The sequence below is a fragment of the Scyliorhinus torazame genome, chromosome 22, assembly GCF_047496885.1.
Source record: "Scyliorhinus torazame isolate Kashiwa2021f chromosome 22, sScyTor2.1, whole genome shotgun sequence".
Classification (NCBI taxonomy): domain Eukaryota; kingdom Metazoa; phylum Chordata; class Chondrichthyes; order Carcharhiniformes; family Scyliorhinidae; genus Scyliorhinus; species Scyliorhinus torazame.
The window spans coordinates 38687592-38700239 of NC_092728.1; the positions used below are offsets into that span (position 1 = coordinate 38687592).

Consider the following 12648-nt stretch of genomic DNA (forward strand, 5'->3'; position numbering starts at 1 on the left):
TGCATTGGTTCATCTGTTTAGTTTGATAATAATATGTCGAGGGACTAGTTCATTCAGGAGGCAGAAGGTGCATTGATTAATACTCTCCCTTGTTTCTGCAGGACATTCAGTTATATCATGAAGGAGCTTCCAAAAGTACCAGATCACATTCCAGTCTGTGTGCTTGGGAACCACCGTGACATGGGAGAGCATCGGGTTATCCTGCCTGATGATGTCAGGGATTTCATAAAGAGCAGCAACAGGTAAGGCAGAAATCGACATGCAGCTAAGTGTGGCATGGTGACGCAGTGGTTATCACCGCTGCCTATGGTGCTGAGGACCCAGGTTTGATCCCGGCTCCGGGTCACTGTCCGTGTGGAGTTTGCACATTCTGCCCATTATCTGCGTGGGTTTCGCCCCCACAACCCAAAGATGTGCAGGGTAGGTGGATTGGCCAATTAAATTGCCCCTTAATTGGAAAAAATAATTGGGTACTTTCAATTAAAAAAAATAAAAATCGACCTGCAGCAACATTCCCACCTGGATTCGCAGTTTCACTTGGAGCGAAATGTGGGTATCTGGATAAAATGTGATCAACAAACAAGAAGCAAAGGTGGACGGCTGTTCCGAGGATTGGAAAACATATAAGACCATAAGACATAGGAGCAGAATTAGGCCACTTGGCCCATCGAGTCTGCTCTGCCATTCAATCATGGCTGATATTTTCTCATCCCCATTCTCCTGCCTTCTCCCCATAACCCCTGATCCCCTTATTAAGCAAGAACCTATCTGTCTCTGCCTTAAAGACACTCAGAGAATTGGCCTCCACAGCCTTCTGTGGCAAAGAGTTCCACAGATTCACCACGCTCTATCTGAAGAAATTCCTTTTCATCTCTGTTTTAAAGGATCGTCCCTTTAGTCTGAGATGGTGTCCTCTGGTTCTAGTTTTTCCTACAAGTGGAAACATCCTCTCCACGTCCACTCTATCCAGGCCTCGCAGTATCTTGTAAGTTTCAATAAGATCCCCCCCTTATCCTTCTAAACTCCGAGTACAGACCCAGAGTCCTCAAACGTTCCTCATACGACAAGTTCTTCATTCCAGAGATCATTCTTGTGAACCTCCTCTGGACCCTTTCCAAGGCCAGCACATCCTTCCTTAGATACAGGGCCCAAAACTGCTCACAATACTCCAAACGGGGTCTGACCAGAGCCTTATGCAGCCTCAGAAGTACATCCCTGGTCTTGTATTCTAGCCCTCTTGACATGAATGCTAAAATTGCATTTGCCTCCTTAACTGCCGACTGAACCTGCACATTAACCTTAAGAGAATTGTGAACAAGGACTCCCAAGTCTCTTTGTGCTTCTGCTTTCCGAAGCATTTCCCCATTTAGAAAATAGTCTATGCCTAAATTCCTCCTTCTAAAGTGCAGAACCTCACACTTTTCCACATTGTATTTCATATACCATTTCATTGCCCACTCTCCTAGCTTGTCCAAGTCCTTCTGCAACCCCCTTACTTCCTCAATACTATCTGTCCCTCTACAGATCTTTGTATCATCTGCAAACTTAGCAACAGTGCCTTCAGTACCTTCTTCCAGATCATTAATGTATACTGTGAAAAGTTGTGGTCCCAGCACAGACCCCTGAGGCACACCACTAGTCACCGGCTGCCATCCTGAAAAATACCCCTTTATCCCCACTCTCTGCCTTATATCTTTTAAAATCTGTCTTTCTCATTGGGATTAGTTTGGGATTGATACAGGGCTATGGGGAGAGAGTGGGCCAGTGGGATTAGTTTGGGATTGATACAGGGCTATGGGGAGAGAGCGGGGCAGTGGGATTAGTTTGTGATTGATACAGGGCTATGAGGAGAGAGCACTGTCCTGGGATTAGTTTGAGATTGATACAGGGCTATGGGGAGGGAGAGCACTGCAGTGGGATTAGTTTGAGATTGATACAGGGCTATGGGGAGGGAGAGCACTGCAGTGGGATTAGTTTGAGATTGATACAGGGCTATGGGGTGAGAGAGCACTGCAGTGGGATTAGTTTGAGATTGATACAGGGCTATGGGGAGAGAGCGGGGCAGTGGGATTAGTTTGTGATTGATACAGGGCTATGAGGAGAGAGCACTGTCGTGGGATTAGTTTGAGATTGATACAGGGCTATGGGGAGGGAGAGCACTGCAGTGGGATTAGTTTGAGATTCATACAGGGCTATGGGGAGAGGGCACTGCAGTGGGATTAGTTTGAGATTGATACAGGGCTATAGGGAGAGAGAGCACTGTAGTGGGATTAGTTTGAGATTGATACAGGGCTATAGGGAGAGAGAGCACTGCAGTGGGATTAGTTTGAGATTGATACAGGGCTATGGGGAGAGAGCACTGCAGTGGGATTAGTTTGAGATTGATACAGGGCTATGGGGAGAGGTCACTGCAGTGGGATTAGTTTGAGATTGATACAGGGCTATGGGGAGAGGTCACTGCAGTGGGATTAGTTTGAGATTGATACAGGGCTATGGGGTGAGAGAGCACTATAGTTGCATTAGTTTGAGATTGATACAGGGCTATGAGGAGAGAGCACCGCAGTGGGATTAGTTTGAGATTGATACAGGGCTATGGGGAGAGAGCACTGCAGTGGGATTAGTTTGAGATTGATACAGGGCTATGGGGTGAGAGAGCACTATAGTTGCATTAGTTTGAGATTGATACAGGGCTATGAGGAGAGAGCACCGCAGTGGGATTAGTTTGAGATTGATACAGGGCTATGGGGAGAGAGCACTGCAGTGGGATTAGTTTGAGATTGATACAGGGCTATGGGGTGAGAGAGCACTATAGTTGCATTAGTTTGAGATTGATACAGGGCTATGAGGAGAGAGCACCGCAGTGGGATTAGTTTGGGATTGATACAGGGCTATGGGGAGAGAGCGGGGCAGTGGGATTAGTTTGAGATTGATACAGGGCTATGAGGAGAGCGCACTGCCGTGGGATTAGTTTGAGATTGATACAGGGCTATGGGGAGAGAGCAGGGCAGTGGGATTAGTCTGAGATTGATACAGGGCTATGGGGAGAGAGCAGGGCAGTGGGATTAGTTTGAGATTGATACAGGGCTATGAGGAGAGAGCACTGTCGTGGGATTAGTTTGAGATTGATACAGGGCTATGAGGAGAGAGCACTGTCGTGGGATTAGTTTGAGATTGATACAGGGCTATGAGGAGAGAGCACTGTGGTGGGATTAGTTTGAGATTGATAAAGGGCTATGGGGAGAAAGTGGGGCAGGGAGATTAATTTGGGATCGATGCAGGGCCTGGGGGAGAAAGTGGGGCAGAGGGATTTGTTTGGAATTGATAAAGGGCTATGGAGAAAGTGTGGGGCAGTGGGAGTAGTTTGGGGATTGATACAGGGCTATGGGGTGAGAGTGGGGCCTTGGGATTAGTTTGTGATTGATTGGGTTATGGGGAGACAGTGGGGCAGTGGGAATAGTTTGAGATTGATACAGGGCTATGAGGAGGGAGCACTGTCGTGGCATTAGTTTGAGATTGATACAGGGCTATGAGGAGAGAGCTGGCAGTGGGAATAGTTTGAGATTGATACAGGGCTATGAGGAGAGAGCACTGTCGTGGGATTAGTTTGAGATTGATAAAGGGCTATGGGGAGAAAGTGGGGCAGGGAGATTAATTTGGGATCGATGCAGGGCCTGGGGGAGAAAGTGGGGCAGAGGGATTCGTTTGGAATTGATAAAGGGCTATGGAGAAAATGTGGGGCAGTGGGAGTAGTTTGGGGATTGATACAGGGCTATGTGGTGAGAGTGGGGCCTTGGGATTAGTTTGTGATTGATTGGGTTATGGGGAGACAGTGGGGCAGTGGGAATAGTTTGAGATTGATACAGGGCTATGAGGAGGGAGCACTGTCGTGGGATTAGTTTGAGATTGATACAGGGCTATGAGGAGAGAGCACTGTCGTGGGATTAGTTTGAGATTGATAAAGGGCTATGGGGAGAAAGTGGGGCAGGGAGATTAATTTGGGATCGATGCAGGGCCAGGGGGAGAAAGTGGGGCAGAGGGATTCGTTTGGAATTGATAAAGGGCTATGGAGAAAGTGTGGGGCAGTGGGAGTAGTTTGGGGATTGATACAGGGCTATGGGGTGAGAGTGGGGCCTTGGGATTAGTTTGGAATTGATACAGGACTATAGGGAGAGAGTGGGGCAGTGGGATTAGTTTGGGATTGATACAGGGCTATGGGGAGAGAGTGGGGCAGTGGGATTAGTTTGGGATTGATACAGGGCTACGGGGTGAGAGTAGGGCATTGGGATTAGTTTGGAATTGATACAGGACTATAGGGAGAGAGTGGGGCAGTGGGATTAGTTTGGGATTGATACAGGGCTATGGGGAGAGAGCAGGTCAGTGGGATTAGTGTTGGATTGATACAGGGCTATGAGGAGAGGGCACTGCAGTGGGATTAGTTTGAGATTGATACAGGGCTATGAGGAGAGGGCACTGCAGTGGGATTAGTTTGAGATTGATACAGGGCTATGGGGAGAGAGCAGGGCAGTGGGATTAGTTTGAGATTGATACAGAGCTATGGGGTGAGAGAGCACTGCAGTGGGATTAGTTTGAGATTGATACAGGGCTATGGGGAGAGAGAGCACTGCAGTGGGATTAGTTTGAGATTGATACAGGGCTCTGGGGAGAGAGCACTGCAGTGGGATTAGTTTGAGATTGATACAGGGCTATAGGGAGAGAGAGCACTGCAGTGGGATTAGTTTGAGATTGATACAGGGCTATAGGGAGAGTGAGCACTGCCGTGGGATTAGTTTGGGATTGATACAGGGCTATGGGGAGAGAGCAGGGCAGTGGGATTAGTTTGGCAATGATACAGGGCTATAGGGAGAGAGCGGGGCAGTGGGATTAGTTTGAGATTGATACAGGGCTATGAGGAGAGAGCACTGCAGTGGGATTAGTTTGAGATTGATACAGGGCTATGGGGAGAGAGCACTGCAGTGGGATTAGTTTGAGATTGATACAGGGCTCTGGGGAGAGAGCACTGCAGTGGGATTAGTTTGAGATTGATACAGGGCTATGGGGAGAGAGCAGGGCAGTGGGATTAGTTTGAGATTGATACAGGGCTATGGGGAGAGAGCGGGGCAGTGGGATTAGTTTGGGATTGATACAGGGCTATGGGGAGAGAGCGGGCAGTGGGATTATTTGGGGAATGATACAGGGCTATGGGGAGAGAGCAGGGCAGTGGGATTAATTTGAGATTGATACAGGGCTATGAGGAGAGAGCACTGCAGTGGGATTAGTTTGAGATTGATATAGGGCTCTGGGGAGAGAGCGGGGCAGTGGGATTAGTTTGAGATTGATACAGGGCTGTGGGGAGAGAGCACTGCAGTGGGATTAGTTTGAGATTGATACAGGGCTTTGGGGAGAGAGCAGGTCAGTGGGATTAGTTTGTGATTGATACAGGGCTATGGGGAGAGAGCGGGGCAGTGGGATTAGTTTGAGGTTGATATAGGGCACTGGGGAGAGAGCGGGGCAGTGGGATTAGTTTGAGATTGATACAGGGCTATGGGGAGAGAGCGGGGCAGTGGGATTAGTTTGAGATTGATACAGGGCTGTGGGGAGAGAGCACTGCAGTGGGATTAGTTTGAGATTGATACAGGGCTATGGGGAGAGAGCGGGGCAGTGGGATTAGTTTGAGAGTGATACAGGGCTATGAGGAGAGAGCACTGCAGTGGGATTAGTTTGAGATTGATGCAGGGCTATGGGGAGAGAGCGGGGCAGTGGGATTAGTTTGAGATTGATAGAGGGCTATGAGGAGAGAGCACTGCAGTGGGATTAGTTTGAGATTGATGCAGGGCTATGGGGAGAGAGCGGGGCAGTGGGATTAGTTTGAGATTGATACAGGGCTGTGGGGAGAGAGCACTGCAGTGGGATTAGTTTGAGATTGATACAGGGCTATGGAAGTTTACTGCTGGTTTTGGCATTTAAACTGAAGGAAAACATGGTGTATGAGTTGTTCTGACTTCATTCACGATGTTGAAGTTTACACATTTCTTGACAAATGTTGAGAATTGCAGTTTGTTGAGATTATTGCAATCAGCACATTCGAAAAGATTGTTGCTACGACCCCCTGGACCAGTCCACAGTCAATTCCAGCTCCACTTGACCCGGAGTCACAACACAAGTGAATGAACTAACAACTCTTAAAAATACCCAAAGCCATTGGTCCTTGGCTGTCCAATAATTACAGTCACCAGGTTTGTGAATTAAAACACAATCTCTGTCGCTGGGGCAACATCCTGGAACTCCCTCCCTAACAGCACAGTGGGTATATCTACATTTCAAGGACTGCAGCGATTCAAGAAGGCAACTCACCACCGCCTTCTGAAAGGCAACTAGGGATGGGCAAGTTCACAGTAACCTCATTGCAGTGTTAATGTAAGCCGACTTGTGACAATAAAGATTATTATTATTAAATGCTGGCCTAACCAGCAATTTCTACATCCTGTAGATGAATTTTTTTTAAAGGTTAGCTATTAGTTAATTCTTAAATCCCCATTTTAACTTGCCCCTCTTCCCTCTAAACACACACCCAAGACAGACAAACACAGAGGACATGAAAGCGGTAAAAAAAACAGAAGTTAAAAGAGAAAGAAAGTCTTTGTTTCCGTTGGGTGTTTCCAGAACTTTAGTCCTGTTCAAACTTTGCTTTCAGTTTGAGGTTTTTACTGTAGGTTTATTCAGGCCTCTGTGTTAGAATTATCTTTCCATATCATTTGAAGCACCAATATCAAAATTTGGTGCTGACCCCAAATTGGTGGATACGGCAAATTGTGTGAAGAGCTGTGATGGGTCGCAATATGTTTTAAACCGGTTGGATAGACAGGGAGTTGGCAGATACAGATCAGTATGTAAAAGAAAAATTGCTGATATATTTTGTAATAAATTATATAAAAAGGAAAAATCCTTGATAGTAAGAATTTATATGAGTGGAGGAGTGATTTGATTAAAGCTACTGTCAGGTTTTCAGGCTCCTGTTTTGAAAGAATCCACGTGGGATTTAAGTGAGCAAGTACGGTTTTGGCAGAAAAGAACAAAGCAAGTTCATGAAGGTGGTTACAACAGTAAAGCAGATGAGAGATGCTCAGAAATCAAAACTGATGGACCAAAAATATAAAATATAGGTCAAAGGTAAAGTGCTAAAATTGGAACCAATGTACAGAAAAGAGAAACAAGGAAAAGCAGTGAATCGGATACGCTGAGCTCACGGAGAAGCTAATGCCTTGAGGCACATCTGGTGAAGTGGATGCAACAACAAAAACAGCTTCTATTCCCTTTAAGTGGTTAAACATCCCAAAGCGCTTCACGGAGCGTTATACAACAGAATTTCAAATCAAGCCACGTGAGGAGATATTAAGGAAGCTGACCAAAGGTTTGGCAAAACAAGAGGCTTTGAGGAAACTCTTAACAGGAGGGAAATAATGTTGAGGGGATGAGAGCCTAAGTGTTTAGCAACTGAAAGCAAGGATGTCCGTGATGGAGCTGTTAAAATCAGGTCTATCTATACAAGAGGCCAGAATTAAGAGGAGAGCAACTACTTTGGTGGGTTTTGTGGATGAAGGAGACTACAGAGATACGAGGGGCTAGTCCTCGGAGGGATTTGAAATACAGGATGGGAATTTTAGATTTCAGGCATTACTTCACTGGGAGCCAATGGAGGTCAGCAAGATGGGGGACTTGGTATGCGTTAGGTGGTGGGAAAAGTCTGGAAGGCAGAGTAAAGGCATGTTAAGGCGCAAGAGAATATGGCAAGGCTGGACGGTATTCATTTTAATGCACGGAGTCTTACGGGTAAGAACTAGAAGCAAAGAATTCAGCCCCTCGAGCCCACTCCGCCATTCAATACAATCATGGCTGATCTCATCTTGGCCTCAGCTCCACCTTCCGCACGCTCCCCATAATCCTTCATCCCGCTCCTAATTCCTGTCATTCTTCTAAACTCCAGCGAGTGTAGGCCTAAACTGCTCAACCTTGCTTCAGAATATAAGTCTTTCATCCGTGGAATCAATCTAGTGAACCTTCTTTGAACCACCTCTAATACATTTACTTTCTTCCTCAAGTAAGGGGACCAAAACTGTGTGTGGTACTCCAGACAAGGTCTCACCAATGCTTCTACAGTTGCAACAGCACTTTCCTCCTTTTGTACTCTATTCAATTAGCAATGAATGCCAGAAATCCATTTACCTTCCTTTCTACCTGCTGCAGCTGCAGACTAAGTTTCTGTGATTTATGCACGAGGTCATCCAGATCCCTCTGCACCAAAGCATTTTGAAGTTTCTCTCCATTTTTATAATTTGATATAATTATATAATTTGCCTCTTTACCCCTCTGCAGAAAGAAAGGTAATATAATTATTTCACAGTTTAGGCCTGGTTAAACAAATCAAGGCACATCTTGTAACAAGAGGCAAAGGAATGGATGACCTCACACTTATCCACATTAAATTCCATCTGACAATTTTTGGACCACTTACTAACATAACCCTGTACGAAGTCTTACAACACCAGGTTAAAGTCCAACAGGTTTGTTTCGATGTCACTAGCTTTCGGAGCGCTGCTCCTTCCTCAGGTGAATGCAGAGAGGTCTGTTCCAGAAACACATTTTTTGACAAATTCAAAGATGCCAAACAATGCTAGGAATGCGAGCATTAGCAGGTGATTAAATCTTTACAGATCCAGAGATGGGGTAACCCCAGGTTAAAGAGGTGTAAATTGTATCAAGCCAGGACCAACCGCAGCATCGTCATCAAACCAGCAGACAAAAAACTGTCGTACTGAACAGAACGGACTACTGCAAAGAAGTATACCGACAACTGAACAACCAATAACACTACAGACAGTTACCCGCAGATCCGACCAAGGAACACATCCGCCAACTTAACAGACTAATCAAGACCTTGGATCCAGATCTTCAGAGCACCCTACGTGCTCTCATCCCACATACTCCCCGCATTGGAGATCTCTACTGCCTCCCGAAAATACATACGGTCAACACACCAGGCCGCCCTATCGTTTCAGGCAATGGGACCCTGTGGGAGAACCTCTCTGGCTACATCGAGGGCATCTTGAAACCCATCGTACAAGGTACACCCAGCTTCTGTCGCGACACGACGGACTTCCTACAGAAACTCAGCACCCATGGACCAGTTGAACCAGGAACATTCCTCGTCACAATGGACGTCTCGGCACTCTACACCAGCATCCCCCATGACGACGGCATTGCTGCAACAGCCTCAGTACTCAACACCGACAACTGCCAATGTCCAGACGCAATTCTGCAACTCATCCGCTTCATTCTGGATCACAACGTCTTCACCTTCGACAACAAGTTCTTCATCCAGACGCACGGAACAGCCATGGGGACCAAATTCGCACCCCAATACGCCAACATCTTCATGCACAAGTTTGAACAGGACCTACTCACCGCACAGGACCTTCAACCGACGTTATACACCAGATACATCAATGACATTTTTTTCCTTTGGACCCACGGCGAAGAATCACTGAAACGACTACACGATGACATTAATAAGTTCCATCCAACCATCAGACTCACCATGGACTACTCTCCAAAATCAGTTGCATTCTTGGACACACTCGTCCCCATCAAGGACGGTCACCTCAGCACGTCGCTTTACCGCAAACCCACGGATAACCTCATGATGCTCCACTTCTCCAGCTTCCACCCTAAACACATTAAAGAAGCCATCCCCTATGGACAAGCGCTCCGTATACACAGGATCTGCTCAGACGAGGAGGAGCGTAACAGACATCTACAGACGTTGAAAGATGCCCTCGTACGAACGGGATATGGCACTCGACTCATCGATCGACAGTTCCAACGCGCCACAGCGAAAAACCGCACCGACCTCCTCAGAAGACAAACATGGGACACAACCGACAGAATACCCTTCGTCGTCCAGTACTTCCCCGGAGCGGAGAAACTACGTCATCTTCTTCACAGCCTTCAACACGTCATTGATGACGATGAACATCTTGCCAAGGTCATCCCCACACCCCCACTACTTGCCTTCAAACAACCGCGCAACCTCAAACGAACCATTGTTTGCAGCAAACTACCCAGTCTTCAGAACAGTGACCACGACACCACACAACCCTGTCATGGCAATCTCTGCAAGACGTGCCAGATCATCGACATGGATACCACTATTACACGTGAGAACACCACCCACCAGGTACGCGGTACATACTCGTGCGACTCGGCCAACGTTGTCTACCTCATACGCTGCAGGAAAGGATGTCCCGAAGCGTGGTACATTGGCGAGACCATGCAGACGCTGCGACAACGAATGAATGGACATCGCGCAACAATCACCAGGCAGGAAAGATCCCTTCCAGTCGGGGAACACTTCAGCAGTCAAGGGCATTCAGCCTCTGATCTCCGGGTAAGCGTTCTCCAAGGCGGCCTTCAGGACCCGCGACAACGCAGAATCGCCGAGCAGAAACTTATAGCCAAGTTCCGCACACATGAGTACGGCCTCAACCGGGACCTGGGATTCATGTCGCATTACATTCATCCCCCACCATCTGGTCTGCAAAATCCTACCAACTGTCCTGGCTTGATACAATTTACACCTCTTTAACCTGGGGTTACCCCATCTCTGGATCTGTAAAGATTTAATCACCTGCGAATGCTCGCATTCCTAGCATTGCTTGGCATCTTTGAATTTGTCTGTATATGTGTTTCTGGAACAGACCTCTGCATTCACCTGAGGAAGGAGCAGCGCTCCGAAAGCTAGTGACATCGAAACAAATCTGTTGGACTTTAACCTGGTGTTGTAAGACTTCGTACTGTGCTCACCCCAGTCCAACGCCGGCATCTCCACATCATAACATAACCCTGTCCATTTGTGAATTTCTTATTTATTCAATGCAATTTGCTTTCTCACCTATTTTTGGTGCATCCAATTCATTAATATAGATTGTGAATAGTTGGGGCCTGTGGCACACCAGTAGTTACAGATTGCCAACCAGAAAAAGACCCATTTCTCCCCACTCTGCTTTCTGTTGGTCAGCCATTCCTCTATCCAAGCTCATGTATTACCTCCAACATTTAAGGATCTTACCTTGTGTATTAACCTTTTGTGTATTAATCCCAATTTTGGTTCAGATCCTTGACTAGAATCCAACGATTTGCATTTGGTAGAACTGTGAGGAAGTGTCACTGTACCACAGGCGTGATAACACTGACCAGTAGACAGTTTTTATGTTAAAAACAAACTTTAATTTGAACACAGGCACGGTAGCACAGTTGCTTCACAGCTCCATGGTCCCAGGTTTGATTCCCGGCTTGGGTCACTGTCAATGCGGAGTCTGCACGTTCTCCCCATGTCTGCGTGGGTTTCCTCCGGGCGCTCCGGTTTCCTCCCACAAGTTCCGAAAGACATGCTGTTAGGTAATTTGGACATTCTGAATTCTCCCTCAGTGTACCCGAACAGGTGCCGGAATGTGGCGACTAGGAGCTTTTCACAGTAGCTTCATTGCAGTGTTAATGTAAGCCTACTTGTGACAATAATAAAGATTATTATTATTATTAATAATAAAAAGCACATTAGCAAGAATGAAATAGCTTTACAGTTAGCAGTTACAACATCTTAACTTGTTTCCTGAAACCTGCCTCTACATTCTAATTAAGCAAACCAATATATTTTAGATATGACTTAAGGATAAAGTTAACAACCAAGTTTTACTTGCTTATCTTGCTGCAGAGTCTTTGAAGAGCAAAACCTTTCTTTAGGACCAAACTGAAAACCATCTGCTCAGCTTAGAGCCCTGGAAACAATTTCATTGCCCAGACAGACCTGGCCTCTGCCATTAGCTACACGAGCTGCACTCAAGTACACAGCATTCCTTTGTCTCTTGTTACAAGATGTGCCTTGATTTGTTTAACCAGGTCCAAACTAATTCAAAATTACATTAACTGCCTATCTGATAACAGGTAAATAAATAGCTTTTGATATCTATTAGCAAATGACACTTCCCCTGCAAAAATCACAGATTTGCTCACTTTTAATCACAGCTCTAGCAGACATATCGTCTGTAAGCATTTTAGCTGAGGTTTTAAAAACATTACTGCAAAAATGTAATCTATAAAGTATGACAATTTCTTACATTCATCACATGCGGCACATTATCAAATGACTTTTGGAAGTCCAGATACATTACATCTACGGCACAGTGGTTAGCACTGCTGCCTCAGAGCATCAGGGACACGGGTTAAATTCTGGACTTCGGTGACTGTCTGCATGGAGTTTGCACTTTCTCCCTGTGTATGAGAGTACCCAATTCTTTTTTTTTTCCAATTAAGGGGCAATTTAGCATGGCCAACTCACCTACCCTGCATATCTTTTGGGTTGTGGGGGTGAGAGCCACGCAGACACAGGGAGAATGTGCAAATTCGACACGGACAGTGACCCGGGGCCAGAATTGAACCCGGGTCATTGGCCTTGAGGCAGCAGTGCTAACCACTGCCCCACTGTGCTGCCCTCTGGGAGTGTACAATAGACCCCCAAACACAAAATGGATAAAATGAATTGGGCACTCTAAATTTATAAAATGAAAATAAATAAATAAATTCTGACCTAAAAAGCTC

General features: G+C 46.3%; 1 protein-coding gene across 2 annotated transcripts in view; it reads left to right on the forward strand.

The window, feature by feature from the left end:
• Positions 1–12648, forward strand: part of LOC140399018 (rab-like protein 6) — a 202136-nt gene that overhangs the window by 68088 nt on the left and 121400 nt on the right. For both annotated transcript variants that reach the window (XM_072488074.1, XM_072488073.1), the window contains exon 6: positions 102–242. In XM_072488074.1, the coding sequence (XP_072344175.1) occupies positions 102–242 (141 nt within the window). The remainder of the gene's footprint in view (positions 1–101; positions 243–12648) is intronic.